At 41.9% G+C, this 17,101-nt stretch overlaps 1 protein-coding gene across 2 annotated transcripts in view; it reads right to left on the minus strand.

Moving 5' to 3' along the window:
• Nucleotides 1–454: 454 nt before the first annotated feature.
• The window catches only part of LOC121285965 (apoptosis-inducing factor 3), a 136,152-nt gene continuing 119,505 nt past the window's right edge, over nucleotides 455–17,101 (minus strand). The window contains exons 18-21 of one of the 2 annotated variants that reach the window (XM_041202954.1): nucleotides 15,126–15,201; nucleotides 12,206–12,244; nucleotides 6,083–6,187; nucleotides 455–1,226 (exon numbers count right to left, since the gene is read on the minus strand). In XM_041202954.1, coding sequence (XP_041058888.1) covers nucleotides 1,187–1,226; nucleotides 6,083–6,187; nucleotides 12,206–12,244; nucleotides 15,126–15,201 — 260 coding nt within the window. In that variant the 3' untranslated portion in view covers nucleotides 455–1,186. The remainder of the gene's footprint in view (nucleotides 1,227–6,082; nucleotides 6,188–12,205; nucleotides 12,245–15,125; nucleotides 15,202–17,101) is intronic. The other variant, XM_041202955.1, reaches the window with a different exon arrangement.

Raw genomic sequence — 17,101 nt, forward strand, 5'->3', positions numbered from 1 at the left:
CTGGTTCATTTCCTTTGTACTTGGTGGGTGGTTTTACAGCCAGATGACCTTCCTGCCACTAACCCTCCCCATTTGTTCAGGCCAACACTGATTCACCTGTACCAGTGACTGGATTCTTTTATAGCCAACAAGTCCTGGAGTGGGTCTCAAACCCTGGGCCTTCCAGCTCAGAGGCAGGACAGCTACCCGCTAAGCCACCCCAGCTCTCCTTCACCACCTTCAATGGCCAACTAAAACAAATTACCTGGTCATTATCATCATGTTGCATGCCAATTGGCTACTGTGTTTCCTACAACACAACAGTGACTGTACTTCATTGGCTGTAAAGTGCTTTGAGATGTCCTGAGGTCATGAAAGGTTCCTTCTTCAATTTTAGCAGAAATCTAAATGCTCCGGGTGATTGCATAGATTTTAAATCATTACAAAATCGCAGATCACCCATGCCTTGGCCAGTTCTTTTTATTGTAGCTGATGGTGAAACATGCATACAGGACCACCAGAGGTACAGCCAAAGTGCCAAAACAGTCATCTGATAGAACCACAGAGAGGATTTTGTTCTTTTTTTTTAAAGTACATTTTCTCATTACAGCTTAACAAGCTTAACAGAAGCCACACTAGCCTTTTTAGGCGATCAATGCAAGAGTCTTTTCTGGCGCATTCTCTGACCACCCCTAACTCCATACGGAAATAAACCGCATTGACGATTAATGTGAGACGCAGGGTGATGCCCAGAGTCAGTTGTTCCTGTTGGTGCGCTGTCAGGGTGAAACATGCAGCAGGTGTGGCATCCAGGTTTGGGCAGCGTGTGCTGGTAAGGAAGCCTGCCGTCCTTCACTTTGGTTGGCACATTTGCGTAACGAGTGCTTCGCTTTCTTACGACTGAAAGGTGGAGTTTTTTTTTAGGGCCTCGCGTGCAGTGAAACTATGAGGAGCTGCAAGGCAGCCCCTCCATTCACTGGGGGCATTCCTGCCGTTTAAAATGGGAGCCAAGCGCCTTCGGTTGGCACGGCAGCAGGCGCCGAGGGGATTGCTGCTTTGCACTAAAGGTCACAGCCTCCCCACACCCCACCCCACCATCCCCCTCAGCACGACCTACTGCCGGTGACCTTGTGCCTCAGAAAGGACTGCCCGACTGAGCCGCTGAGATCTGCTCTGAACCACGGCTATGCCCATGGCCCAGCCTCCACTATGTACCTTTGCCAAAGAGCCAGGACATATCGCCCGTCCTGAAAGACAAAAGAAACCGCGCAAGTCATTGTACAGTTTTTGCCCAGCATAGTCATTGAGTTACTGTCTTAAACCCAACCAGAGCTTAATGGGCGGAATACTTCATAACACATCAGGGTTCAGGAAGGAATAATGATTTGGCTGAGATTCTACGAGTGTTTGGCATCATCCTGGATCGAATTGTCGTACTCTCATCTCAGTGGCAGAATTTTCCGGGTTCAAACCCCATAATCTATGCTCATACTCCAGTGTAGTACTGAGGGTGTGCTGCACTGTCAGGGGTGCTGTCTTTGGGATATCAAAGCCATGTCCCATCTCCTCACTCAGGTGGACATAAAAGACTCCATGGCACTATGTGAAGAAGAGCAAGCGGAGATGTCCTGTGTATAAATTGGCTGCTGAGTTTTCTACATTAGAACAGTGATAAGACTTCAAAAAGCATTTCCTTGGCTAAAAAGCACTTTGGGAGGACCTGAGGTCATGAAGGGTGCTATATAAATGCAAATCTTTCATTTTTATAAATTGACAAACTATCCTTCCCCCTATTAATTTTCTTCTGATTTGTGCTCCACATCAACTGTACTGGAGGAGGGTGGGTTATATTGAAATCTATTCTCTGACCCCCACACCACGCACTGTTCCACCCACACCCACCCCCCCTCCCCATTGTTTCTGTTCTGAAGCTGTCACTAGGAGGCATGTGACTCTGGTTCATGGGCTCTTCCTCAGGACTTCCTTGCAGCACAATGAAAGACATGAAAACTGACCAAGTGAAGAATAATCGGGGTCAGGGGAGAACCCTTCACTCCCTGATAGTATGGCTGAGTGAGAGCTTCTATACCTGGACACACTGAACATGAACTAAACCTGAGCCTGTGCAATCATAACCCATAAGGGTTGGAATTGCCTTGGCCAAGAAGTTTGGCTTTTGAATCCTGGGTGCCTTACGCTGATTGTTGTCTACGCCATTATCTATTCATACGAAACTGGGTTTAATCCCAAACCTTTCTGTCTCAATTTTCTTTGTTTCAAATGGTGGGTTGACATCTGCTTTGTGACAATAAACTACCACTAGTATCCAGGTCACAGACCAAAGCTATCAACACAACCACTGCTGGCTGGGGTAGCCATTCTCCATTTCTAGGGCAGAGGGGCATGGGTTTAAGAAAGAAACATTTTTAAACAATTGTAATAAAGCTAATTATTTTTAAGTGTTGTGCAGGCTTGTTATTCAGCTGGTGTGGTGGTTGGAGGGGGACATTCACTCAAGTGCTGCCCTTCTCATGGCTGAAGACCCTGAACTTTACTTTCAGGGATGCTGGTGGGTTTTGTTGCTGTAGCAACAGTTCAAACTGATCTAGTTCTGATATTTCAATGCAAAACCCTTCAATTCCCAAACGAACGACGCCTGCTAGAATTCAGACAACAAAAAAAACCAAAGGAAAACCAGACATTATAAACATATTCTTCAAAATGAACAGCCTGTGGAAAAGCTGAACTGTCTAGTCAAAAAACACACCAACTATTGATACCTAGATGGTCAATTATTACTTGAAAGGGAAATATTTGTCAATGATTATCAATACAAATAAAATATTTACAAACTTACAAAAATTACAAACAGAGAAAGACCAGCTAGTCCATCAAGACTGTCCCACATTCATGATCGCCAGAGCATTGTGACTCCAAACCCCAGCCCCATGTAATCTTCTGTAAGGTGCCCTGCTGCTTTAGTTCTGAATTTCTATCTTTCTCTAGCTTCTCTCCACATGCCCTTTACTGAGCTCATTTTGACCCCGAATCCCACAATCTTAAACCTCAAATCCATTCCCACTAAATTTCCCTTCCTAGTCCCCATGTTAGCTGATATTGTTAACATTTTTCTCTAGTCAGGTATTGTCCTTCTTTTCTTTAAATCTGTCATCATCACTCCCCTCAGAAAACAAACCACTCATGCCATCTTCCTTGCAAGCTGCTGCTCTATCTCTGACCTCCCTTTTCTTTCCAAAGTCCTTGAATGTGTTGTAACCTCCCAAATTTGTGCCTATCTTTCCTGGAACTCCATACTTGAATCCCTCCAATTAGGTTTCTGTCCTGCCACCATACCAAAGTGACTCTTATCCAAGTTACAAATGACATCCTATGTGACAGTGACAAAGCTGAACTATCCCTCCTCGTCCTTCTCGAGCTGTCAGCAGCCTTTGACATAATAGATAACCCAATCCTCCTTCAAAATCTTTCCGTCATTATCCAGGCATAGGACTGTGCTCACCTGGTTCCATTCTTGTCTATCCGCCTGCAAAGACTTCTCTTGCTACACACAGGATGTTACCTCTGGTGGCCCCCAAGGATTGATCCTTGGCCCCTCCTATTCCTCGTCTACATGCTGCCTTTAAGTGAATTAATCCAAAAAATCAGTGTCAGTTCCCAAAGAAACGCTGACAATGCCCCGCTTTACCTCATCGCCCCCTCTCTCCACTCCTCCACTGTCTCTAAGTTGTCAAGCTGCTTATTTGACATACAGCTCTGGATGAGGAGAAATTTCTTCCAACTAAATATTGAGAAGACCAAAGCTATTGCTAGTCCCTGCTACAAACTCTGTTCCCAAGTCACCAACTCCAACCCCCTCCCGGGCAACTGTCTGAAATTAAACCAGATTGTTCACACCTTGGTGTCCCCAAGATGACCACATATTCAGGCCACCAATAAAGTTGCTAATTTTCACTTCTACAACATTGCTCCAACCTTGCCCCTGTCTCAGCTGCTGAGACCCTCACCAATGCCTTCGCTGCCTCTAACATTGACTATTCCAGTGTGCTCCTGGCCAGCTTCCCACATTCTATTCACCACAAAATTAAAGCCAACCAAAACTCTGCTGCCCATGTCCCTCACACTGAGTCATGTTTACCTACCACATCTGTGCTCACTGACTTTCACTGGCTCCTGGTTAAGAAAGGCCTCAATCTTAAAATTTAAAATCCTTGTTATCAAATCCACCCTTGGCCTCGACCCTCTCTATCTCTGTAACCTACTCCAACCCTACAACTCCATGGGATCTCTGTGCTTCTCTAATACTGGCCTCTGGAGCATCCCCAATTTTAATCAACCCACCATAGATGGCAGTGCCTTCAGCTGCCTGGGCCTAGGCTCTGGAATCCTCTCCCTGTCTTGAATCTTTCTACCTCTTGTTTCCCCCTTTGAGGCATTCCTCTTTGAACACATCTCTCCTAACATCTCCTTATGTGCCTTGGTGTCAAATTTTATTCCTGTGAAGTGCCTTGGGAATTTTTATTGTGTTAATGATGCTAAATTATCACAGGTTGTGGTTGGTTGTTGTTGGGAAAGGCAAAACTCTAGAAAAAAAACCCAGAGCCAATAAAGGGGGAATAATCTAGAGCGTTCCTCTTCAACCCCCTCAGATGTTTGAAACCAGTTCAGGAGACCACATTGACTATACTTATGTTAATGAGAAAATGACTAATGGAGAACAAAATTCCCAACTACCTACCGTCCATGATATACAAACATCCTTGAAATCGAGAGCAAAAGAGGAAAAGAGAGAGACATCCTTAGGCGAACATTGTGAGACTACTTAAATCACTTATTTTGTCCCATGTGCACAGTCTAAGATCACTAGACGTGGCCAGTGCAACACATTATTTATTTATTTTGAATAGTTGCAGTAAACCATCACCTCTTGCCTTCCTGGTATAGGTATTGCAGTGGGAGTGACTGACAATACCTGCAGGACTTAATGGGTTTTAGTGCACAATGAACCACCTTTACAATACTCTGCATAAGGCAACTCAGAAGAACCTTAATGCTTAGGGACCATCTCCAAATTGGGCTAATTGTTTTGAGACTTCAGAAAGTATGGTGAAAGAAGGTAATTTGCTACATGGATACTATTATATTAAAAACCAGGACTATTTTAGGAAAGGGTAGGTTGAGCAGTTTGATGCCTGTAATTCTACTTCTTGTGGTGAATGAGCTATTTGATCCTTCACATTGTAGCAAACATATGGGCTTACAATATTGTTGAACTAGAAACCCCAGCTAGTCCATCCTGCCTTCCCCTTACAATCATGGTGCCTGATGCATCACAATTCAGATACTCGAATCACCAGGGTCCATATATCCCGCTGGTACAGGCAGGAAATAAAGCAGATTAAAAACCCCAAGACTAATTTGGTTGAAAAAAACGTCAAGAAATTTCTTCCTCAACACTCCTAATCGTTCTGCACTGAGCAGAGATGGTATACTTCCACAGTAGGAAGGGGTGACACTGGAAAATCCCTCAGACCAGGTTATTTGCTTCTCTCTCCTGGCCAGGAATGCATTATTAGAGATGAAAGTGGGAAAATAAAAGTGAATTCCTTGAAGCATTAAAAAAAAGTGGAGTCTGTTTGACTTGTCACAATTGAAATTGCAAAATAACACCCAGTTGAAACTCAGGCAGCAGACAGTCTGGGAACAGGGTTTAGAAATGAATGTGGATGGTGTCTCCTTAAAGGGCGCCTGCCCTAATGTGATATTTCATGGGCTGCCACAACCTACTCCAGCAGTACAGAGAGTGCTCAGGACAAAGAATAATTGAAATATTTTGGTCCTGCACTTTTTAACTTCCCAACTGATTCCTTGCTGACCTCTTTTAAACCGTAGGGTGCCCTGCATAGCCCGCTATTAGGTTCAAAATGGGATGGGTGGTCACCTGGTTTCCTAATGAAACTAGATGTCAGCATGTGCAGGCTTCCTTACAATACTGAAGTCTCCTGTTCATATCCCAATTGCAGTGAAGGCAGCATCTCGTTATGTGTTCCCCCCACCTACCCAGCAGCCTAGTAATAACACTTACTCAACATCCCTCTTCTTGATTGTCCTTCCAGATGCCATGACCTCGGCTACTTTGGACACAATGGGGTCATAGTTCATGCTCGACACAGCAATTACTTCATCGCTCCTGGAAAACATGATCACAAATTAAGATATTGTTCTTTTCACAATAAATATTTTATTTTGTGGGATCTTAGAGGAAAGATCAAAAATACGACTAAAGAAGAAACAAGAGCCACCACCAGTAGCTCCATCTACATCGATTAACTTCAAAGAAGAAAAAAGATCAAAGCAGCAGAGTTAATTTTGAAATTCAGCCAGCTGAATGTGAACTCATTAAGTTTGGTCTTTGCCCCTGAGGGAAATGGTTAAATTTTGTACTATGAAACTGCAAGTCTGATCAGACGCCAGTGTCTGATTTCAAGATTTTGCTACTCAAGCAATCAAGAAGGTTGTATCCCTAGATGTCCTTAGTATGCTCTGTAAACACATATCTAGCACATATTAATCATACTAAAGATGCCTAGAGGCAGATATCACTACTGCATTGATTTTTGTTTTCATCCTGACCTTTTTTGTGGTCACTTGGATGCAGGCAGATCCAAAAGTACTGAGGGCTATTGATTTGGAAAAGAACAGGAAAGAATTCTGAAACATTTGGCGTCACTGGCACCAGGAATCAGCTCAAGCTCCCAGCTTGTAGAAGCTTTCAGTTCTAGAATTTCAACTTCCATAGAGGGAGGGAAGCCAGCACCCAGTGAAATTATTTTTGCCGAAAGCTGAGGCAGTATAAATGTCACCGTTTTGGAGATGTGGTGGGCAATCATCGATTAAAGGCATTCAGCCAAGTAATAGTTGCTCTTGTGCATCAAATGTTGGTACAGCAGTGTCACTGCTCTTCCCATCAAAGGATATGGAATTAAAAATGTCTAATTACGACCATGAATCGATTATTGTAAAATCCCACCTGGTTCACTAATGCCCTTAAGGGAAGGAAATCTGCCATCCTCACCTGGTCTGGCCTATATGTGACTCCAGACCCACAGCAATGTGGTTGACTCTTAAATGCCCTCTGAAATAGCCTAGCAAGCCATTCAGTTCTCAAGGGCAATTAGGGATGGGCAATAAACGCTGGTCCAGCTAGTGACGCCCCCATCCCATGAATGAATAAAAAAAATAGTTAATTGATTCTTCACATCAGTTTAGACAAAGGAGGTTTGTAATTTTCATCATCAATGTCCGAATGTAAACTGATTGCCCAACTTCCCCCCGTTTAGAATCTGCTAGGAAATCAATAGCAAGGAAATCAACAATTTAAGTTTTAAAAACTGAGTTCAATTCATTTTTATTAAGTAAGGGTATCAAGGAATAGGAACCAACGGCAGAGTTAAAGTGCAGATCAGCCTTGATCTAATTGAATTGCAGAGCAAGCTCAAGGGAACTGAATAGTCTGGTCCTGTTCCTAATCTTCCTATAATCCTCTAAGAGGTGCAGATCCACATCACCAGTTTTACAGTTGGCGGGAGACTTCTTTGGAAAGTTAAATTGATTAAAGTGCAAAGTGAACATGAGTACACAAGAAATAGGAGCAGGAGTAGACCATATGGCCTGTCAAGGCCTGCTTCACCATTCGAAATGATCATGCCTGATCTTGGGCTTCAGCTCCACTGAAAGTGGGTGGCTGATCTGATCCTGTCCATTTCCCACTGGGCAAATTAGATTAAATTGATCCTCTATGACTCTATATTCAGACACGGAGCATCTAAATGGACTTGGAAGGCCTAATGCTCTTTTCTCACTCCAGGGTTTCCATTTTTAGGAGTGTGTTAATGAACAATGAAGTGTGTTATGTAGAGGATACAGAGGACTACCAGCTCTCAAATGAAAGTTGAGCTGTATAGTCACTGACTCCAGACTACCAACTATTGTGAAGCAGTGAGTCTTTTCTACTGGGAAGCAGTAATCAGGGCATTTAAGGATTTGGGGATCAGTTCAATTTTCATTACTGGTTTTCTAATTCCAAGACAAAGTGGCTTAACCTTTTCACTGCCAGTGTACTTGGCCACACACAGGAAGCTCAGTGATTCACTAAGTTCCACTTCAGAAAAGTAATGTGTTTTGTAAGGGAGGAGATCAAGGTGTGGCAAATTAAGTAAACCCCAGAAAGACACCAATACTTATACACCTGTGCCCCTGTACCTCCAGACAACAATACCTATGTAAATCTTTATATTTGCATCATTCCTGTTGCATCAATACCCAAGCCCCAATATGTCTAGACCTCAATACCCATTCCTTATACCTTCATACCCGTGCCCTATGCCTTTATATCTGTGCATCATACCTCTTTGCATCAATGCCCAAGCCCTGATACCTCTATACCTGTGCTCATATACCTCAAACATCTATATTCATGCTGCTACAACTCTCTTGCTTGCTTACTTTATATATGTGTGTCTGTGTATGTGTGTGTGTGTGGGTGTATGTATACATATATGCTTCTTTAGTTCTACACACATGGTACTACATTTTATGCATATATAGGCTCCTGACCCTCTCCCCACCTCCTCCCATACCTCTATGTTCATGTTATTATAATTCTAATTATATTTACAACTGCTCCTATAACTCTACACATTTATCCCTGTGCGTATACTCTACACACTACGCCCATGCTCCTATACCTCTATATGTTTATAGTCTTGCTTCTGTAACTCTATACAATGAAAACACAGTTCTATTATTCTATACATCTGCACCTATACTCAATTTTACTCATTTCAGTCCCACTCCCCTGCCCTCACCCCATAGTCCTTTTTTTTTTCCTTTCAAGCATTTATCCTATACACTTTTGAAAGTTAGTGTTGAATCTGCTTCCACCGCCCTTTCAGGCAGTTCATTCCAGATCACAACAACTCAGCGCTTACAAACTAATTCAGAAAGGCCCCATGTAAACTCACCTCCTGTGACCCAATGTATCCACTCCTGTGCTTTTATAACTATGTGCATAGAATAGACCATTCTTCTCAACTAATCTATCCTGGCATTTATCACCCAAATGAGTCTCCTTCGCATTACCTCATCCTATCAGAACATTCTTCAATTCCCCTTTATGTGTTTATCTAGCTTACGTTAAAAGCCATCTTTCTTATTCACCTCAGCTACTCCTTGTGATGACAAATTCCACATTCTAACCGCTGGCTGGGGACAGGAGTTTCTCCTGAATGCCCTTTTGAATTTATTAGTGACTATCTTATATTTATGGCTGCTAATTTTGCACTCCACAAAAAGTGGAAATGTCTTCTCTATGTCTATTGTCATCATTTTAAAGACCACCATCAGGTCACATCTCAGCCTGCCCTTTTCCAGAGAAAAAAGCTCCAGTCTGTTCCTAATATTCCTGCTAGTTATAACCCTCAGTTCTGGCATCATCCATGTAAATCTTTTCTCCAGTCCTTCTATATGTCGAAAAAACAAGAAATTATAATATTTTTCTTCTGTTAATAATTGTCATATTTCTTATGTACTGGAAGACATTCTGTTGGGGGTTTAAATACGGTAATTGGAGTAAGAGCCAGAGTGACTGCAAGAGTCTTTGGCAACAGTAAGAAGGGGTATTGATGTGTTAATAAACCAAGAGGAACTTCAATCAGAGTTTTACATAAAGCAATAACATGAGTAGTTTTGAATTGAGTTGTTTTATTTCAAAGGGGGGAATATGCAGGTTGTAAAATGGTGTAAGAAAATAAGGTAAAGATAGGGTAAGGTTACTTTTTTTTAAGCCTAAGAGCTAATGAGGAGAGATTGGATAGACTGGGGTAATTTTCCCCGGAGCAGAGGAGATTGAGGGGGGACATGATTGAGGTATATAAGATTATGAGGGACATAGATAGGGTAGATAGAAAGGCACTTTTCCCCTTGGTGGAGGGATCAATAAACAGGGGGCATAGGTTTAAGGTAAGGGGCAGGAGGTTTAGAGGGGATGTGAGAAAGAATTTTTACACCCAGAGGGTGGTGGGAATCTGGAACTCACTGCCTGAAAGGATGGTAGAGGCAGAAACCCTCATAACATTTAAGGCATATTTGGATATGCACTTGCAATGGCATGGCATACAAAGCTATGGGCCTAGTGCTGGAAAATGGGATTAGAATAGTTAGGTACTTGTTTGATTGGCGCAAACTCGATGGGCCGAAGGACCTTTTTCTGTGCTGAAGACCTTTATGACTTTATGACTCTAACGTAATGAAGAATCTAATGAAGGCTGGGAAGAAAGCATTTCTAAAGAGACTGGTTGAGACAATAGAGAGATCAAAGGGAAGGAACGCAGTTAAGGAAATACTGAAGCCTATGCGAGGGGGTATCTATTTAGATCTCCCAGAAGATAGCACGATAGCTGGTCAGATCTCAAGACAGTGTGAACAAGACCAGACAGGGAGAAACAGTTGCTGTCAGCCTCAGAGGACACCCCAAGGACAAATGGCACTGTGTGGTAAAAAATACTGGAACTCTATAGATGTTGAAAATCTATAAGGATGGTTGCTGAACAGAAAAGGAGGTGGTTAGCTCTGAGGGTAGTTAAGTTAAGATATCATGGAACTGTTTTAAAGTAATGTTTACTGTGAGAAGCCATTCTTGTGTTTAAGTGTAACTGTGTTTTTTTTCTCTATTTTCTCTTAATAAACATTTACTCTACTATAAAATCATCATAAGTAGTTAGAGACATCACTTCCTGATTTCAGAACCTCTCATACTGTACAAATTGCAAAAAATCGTTTTGACAGCCGTTTCAAGTTTCCCTTTGGGATTTGGGCAGCTTGGCATTTACCATCAGCCAAACCATAACAATATCCTTTTTGTAATATGGAGACCAGAACTGTGCATGGTACTCTAAGTTTGGTACATCTAGACCTACATTCTTATAATGTTTGATAGCTACTACCATTTCCCTATAATTCTATCACATCAATTTTCCTGCTCTTTCCTCATATGAGCACCCATTCCCCAGATGGAAAGGTCAGGAAAAAGGGAGCAGAGATATTCCCTTTGGATCTCCTGCTCCCTTTATGCTGCCCTTAATTTCCTAGAGCTTTGAAGGCTGAATGGAAATGAAACGCGGGAGCCTTTCCCAGCTTTTTCATCTCAACTTCCTGGGAATATGAGACCAGACTGGTGGATCTGAGAAACATTCCCACACACTGCCCTTCCATAAATATATATTTACATCCTGAAAATCAAAGAGAAAGATTTTCTGCTCCCTGTGCCTGAAGCAATTGTATCACCAGATATAGAAAACTGGGGAAGAAAGGAGTACACAATCCCTAATTTAAATTGAAGAAATTTAGTTCGGCCCCTGTTTAGTGACTGCACAGCCTAAGTTTCAAACATTTGTCGACTGTGGCTCAGTGGTAACACTCTCACCTCTAAATCAGAACATTGTGAGTTTAAGTCCCACCCCACGTCATAGGCATATAATATAGGCTAGCATTCCAGTGCACTACTGAGGGAATGTTGCACGGCTGGAGGTGCTGCCCTTTGGATGAGACTTTCAGCTGCAGTTCACTTCCATTTGCCCTCTCAGATGAACGTAAGAGATCCCATGGAACTTCTCAAACAAAGAAAGAAAATTCTCCTAGTGTCCTGGCCAACATTTATCCCTTAACCATCATCACTAAAAATAGATTACCTAGACATTATCATGTTACTTTTCATGAGACTTTACTGTGTGCAAATTGGCTGCTGCATCATTTAAAACAGTGACTTTACTTCAAAAGTGCTTCATTGGCTGTGAAGTGCTTTGGGACATACTAAGGTTGTGAAAAGCGCTGTATTAATGCAACATCTTCCTTTCTAACTGACCTAGAAAATAATAATATTGTGACTAGAGTAACACAAATGGGATCATCAGCTTTTCCCCTGATAGTTGACACTCAGCTGGCTTTTGAACTCAGCTGAAGAGCAGATTCCTTATCCACTGCTATTGGAAGGCATTTGGGCTATGCCAAGTGCCAAGGTAGGGAAGAGGTTAAACTGGGCTATGCATATGTCAATAGGAGTAGCTGTTAATACCATGATTGGGAGAGAGACAGAGAAAAACTGTTGTAGGGATGGTTACACCACCCAGTGAGCCACACGCTCTGGTATTACCTCCTGGCCTGTATGCAGTTGTTCATTCCAGTAGCTTTCCTAAATTGTAAAATAATTTAAGTTTTAACACTGAACACACAAATAAGCACTATTTCATATAGAAAGAAACATTTATTTTAAAAAGAGTCAAATATGTCAGTATTAAGCATTAGATGGGTCCATCCTGCTTGGGACTATGGGTGATAAAGGTCCTCTCATTATCATTTACCAAGAGGAATTATCAAGGCCCATTTTGTAATTACTTTCCTGCTATTCTCTTCAGGGGCCAGTGTCCAAGAAGTTTCTGCACATCATTTCCCATAATTTCCCTGGAATTTCCTGTTTAAACGTACACCAAAAATAAAGGGGTTTTTTTGGTTGTCTGCCTCCATTCAAACCCATTCATGGCATCCAGTCCCAGTGAGATTCCCTTGAGCCCAGGGTTAAAGAATTAGTTTGATGGGTGTTGGGGGAAGCAGGGCCAGCAGATTGACGATGAGAATGCAGATGAATAGCCAGGTGTGTGTAGGAAATCTCTTAATCTGAGTGAAAGCACGTGAGTGAGTCAATTAACAATTTTATGATGAAAATTTCAGGCATATGGTAAAAGAGCTAATGTGGAAGCCTGGATTAACAGTTGCTCGTTGAGTGGGAAACACAGGGTTAGGGTAAATGGGTGTTGCCAGAAATTATGTACTTCAGCTTTGGCTCCACTTTTGCTCTGAGTATAAATAGATGATTTGGCTTTGGCACAAGGTAGAAATTTTTTGATGACACGATAGTGGCTTGGCAAATAGCAAAGAGGACCTTAAAAAGAAAATCAGGAAGACGTGGGCAGGTTAGTGGAATGTGCAGACAGGTTATTGTGAACTGAAATTTAATGTGGATACGTCTGAGATAATACACCATGGAAGGGAAGCAAGGAATGGGAGTGTGCACTCAATAAGGGTGATGATAACACTGGCTTTACACTATTATGCAAAGACATAATGATCTTTAACAGGAAAATGTTGAAGTGTGATTACTGGAAGTCCCTGACAAGGCTTTGTTTATCGGTGTTATCAATGATAGAATTATTGCAGATAACAAGATGTCCGAGGAGGTTTGTGATTATTATTGAATATAATCATTATCAAAAATATAACAGATTGTGAGGACTTGGAACCATGCTGTGTTTGGATATTGTTATGTGCCCACATTTCCTGCATTCTGAGGTCAACGGTCCAGGGGGAAGTAATGATCAGGGGCCAGGTATTCCCTCTCAACAGCAGATACAGAATGGATCATCAGAGGTTTCCCACACCCAGCCCCCTAGCCCTACACCCATCTCAACCATGTTCCACAGTGGAGTCATTAAATTATAATTCTTTTGAAATGGAATAATAATTACTGAAGGACGGAAATATTACCCACTGCTCCTCCTTTACCAAGGACAAAACAGCCACTCATTGTAAAATGTCCTTTATTTGAATGAGTGCATCAAGTTGTCCAAGAAAAAAATGAAGCCTTTAATGATACTGTAGTGAAAAATTTGCCAACTCTGCAGCCATACATTGGAAAATTACCCGAGCTACTGCTTTGTTTGTTAAAACTGTGAATGACCTTTCAATTTATTCACAGTTATCAGCTTTACTTTATACAACAAAACAATGAATTGAAGCCCTTCACAAAGATAATCCTCAATCCTTAACTATTTGACACAGAGTGCTAGCTCACAACATTGCGAATTGGAGGAGGGTCAATATCACTGTGAACTGTAGTGCGGTCTGGGTAGGGTGACATCACTGGTCGGCCATATGCAAAACTTATGACATCATTCCCATCCACGAAAAGTAAACATGTTTTAAGTCTGTTTATCAGTTATTTATAGTCATAACATACTAAGGGGAGAAAGAAAGGGAGAAAGTAAAGCTCTGTCCCCCGGTGTTGAAAATGTACAGTGGTACAGTATGGAGAAGGGAGCCTTGGGGGTGAATATCACCAGTTTCAAGGGGCTGGGTTTTTCATTGAAAAATAGAAAATAATCATTCCTATAAATAAACACTTTTGGTTAATTTTTGCACTCTCCAATATTAAGATGTAAATGCTTAGGAATGGAATATGTCAATACTTACACCTGTTATTAGCTGCCTCTACAGAATCAGGCTAACTACTGTGTACTTCCAAAATTTCTGTTTTTTTTCAGATACAGTTTGGATATAATGTAGGGCAAAACCCTTTCTACCCTGTCTCATTGAACACTTCTCGGCAAGCGCAGATACCCTAAAACTTACCTTGTTCATCAAAGGAACTTCAGTTGATCCCATCAAGAGTAGTAGGCCATGGCTTCGGGTATTCTAGTTTAATGAGTTAGACTTCCCCTGTAGGGTTATGCCAACACGACCAGGAGATTGGCAGAGATACTGAACTCCAGGCTTTGAATGGGTCAATTGTTCATAATGGGGTCAAAGTCAGAAACTCCAGACAACAATCTGCTACCTTCCCAATCTGTATTGTTGAGTGTCATAGAGTAATTTAAAACACAAATTTTAGTGAGGATGGTAAGTGAGCAGTTCTCCTGCACCTATTTCTCTGCTAATGGCAGATGTGTAAAAGCCATTGATTTCTTGCCTCTTCCTCTTTCATCGAGGAGGGGAAGGGGTTGGAGAGGGAATTGGGTGTGGGCACTGAGAGTTTGCACTGCCTGTCTCTGCCATGCCTACAATTAGAAATTCATCATATGTGGAATCACAAATATGAATATGTGTCTTCCCACTCCCTGGTATTTGGTGGTGGACCAATTTGGCTTTCCTATTCTACCAGTCAGGTCTTATAACATCTCTCCTATCATTGATATGGTCAGAATTATTGCTGTAATCTTACTCTACATTTATACACCTGTGAGAATTCCTGGACACCAGGATCAAAGGGGAAATGGCCAACAAATATGAGAATCACCTACTTGGTGTAGAAAGCCACAAACTTCCGCTCGTCCAGGTCGCCTTGGATGATGACATCGTCGAACCCTTCCCCATGACCTGCAAAGCCAATGAATTGTAATGACTGAAATGTTTGATACCTCAGAGAAATTAAGAGATATGTTGATAAATGACATTGTTCACCGTCATGTTCCCCAATCACTGAAGATACCGACCGATTTGATAAGCAGCTTAATGATTTCTTGTTTCTCCCCGTGAAATGCATTACCTCATTCTTTACCGCATTGAAATGCATGTGCCACTTGTCTGCACATTCTATTAACCTGTCTACATCCTCCTGAATTCTTTCATAGCCCTTCATGCTGAACCATCTCCATTTTTGTGTTAACTGCAAATTTTGAGCATGTGCTTCTTATGCCCAAATCAAACAGAAATGGATCCAGCACTGACGCCTGGGGAACACCCCTTCCAATCCTTCTCCAATCCAACCATTGCTCATTTGCTGTATCTCTTAGTTTGATATCTTTTTTACACTTGTTCATGGGGATGTTTACAAATAAACTTCATACAAGAGCTAAACACTGTTGACATTGGAAAAATGAAATAAAAACAGAAAATTCTGGGAATACTCAGCAGGCCTGGCAGCATCTGTGGAGAGAAATAGTTAATGTTTCAGGTCTGTGGCCTTTCATCAGAAACAGGGAAAGTTAGAAATGAAATAGAGTTTCAGCAAATGAGAGTGGGGAGGGCAGGGAAAAAATAACAAAGGGAAGGTCAGCGAGAGAATGAAGGGCAGGAGAGATTAAATGCCGCAAGAATTCACAGTTCAAGGCCAAAAGGAGTGATAATGGAGGCAAGTAAAGAAATAAAAGGTGTGTCTTGAGTAGGTGTGAATGGCGCAATCATGAACAGTTCACTGTTCAAGACCCTAATCACTCTGTCCAGATGGAACAGTGATTTACTAGTACTTCTTTATGTTGAGTGTACTATATCTGCTGCTCATGATATTGTCTTCTCTGCACTGGGAAGGTGAAACACAGATTGGGTGACCATTTTGCAGAACACCCCATTCAGTCTGAAAATGTGACCCTGAACTTCCATCGCCTGACATTTCCCTAATTCTCCACCTTGGACCCAGGCTGATCTCTGTCCCGGTCGCCTGCAGTGTCCCAATGAAGAAGCTCAATGTAAGTTGAGGAACTGCAACTCTTCTTTCTTCGCAGCCTTCCAGACTTCATGTTGAGTTCAGAAATTTCAGATGTCCCCATTTTGTTTCCTGGTTTTAATTTCTTGGGGTTTTGTTGCTTTTTTAAATGGCAGCTGTTCATCTGTCATCTGTCATTCACACCTTCGCTAGACATATCCTTTGTTTCTTTACTTGTCCCATTACCATTCCCTTTGCCCTTGTAACACCAACTCTTTTGTCATTTAATCTCTCCTGCCTTCCACCCTGCCGTATACCTTTTCTTTGTTCTTTTTCCCATTCACTTGCTTAAAACCAGTTACATTTCTAACTTTTCCCAGTTTTGATGAAACGGTATCAACCCGAAACTCTGTTTCTTTCTCCATAGGTGCTGACAGACCTGCTGAGTATTTCCTGAATTTTCAGTTTTTATTACAAGATAGTATGTTGGGTCTGGAGGAATTTACCTTCTGGATACAGCCCTTCCTGCCTCCTTTTACCTGCCAGGTTTCCTGAGGCCCAGGAAACCCATCTGACTTGAGTTAAAAATAGAAAGCTTGTAAAAATGAGGGCCTATTAGCCACCTGCCTGTTGTTCTGCTTCAGTCAAAACAAAAGTTGGTGGGTTGAAGGCAGGTTGGGTTTGGGTTTGAAATTTTTAACACTGTAACTTTGCCCTCAAACCCACGCCCACTAGTCTTGGAGGGGTAAAATCACTTCTCAAATGCTTGAAAACAGTCATCCTTTGAGATACCTTATCAAAAACTTGAAAATCTGATACTGCATGTCCACTGATTTGCCTTTTAATTATCCAATC

This window comes from Carcharodon carcharias, chromosome 13 (assembly GCF_017639515.1).
Source record: "Carcharodon carcharias isolate sCarCar2 chromosome 13, sCarCar2.pri, whole genome shotgun sequence".
NCBI lineage: Eukaryota > Metazoa > Chordata > Chondrichthyes > Lamniformes > Lamnidae > Carcharodon > Carcharodon carcharias.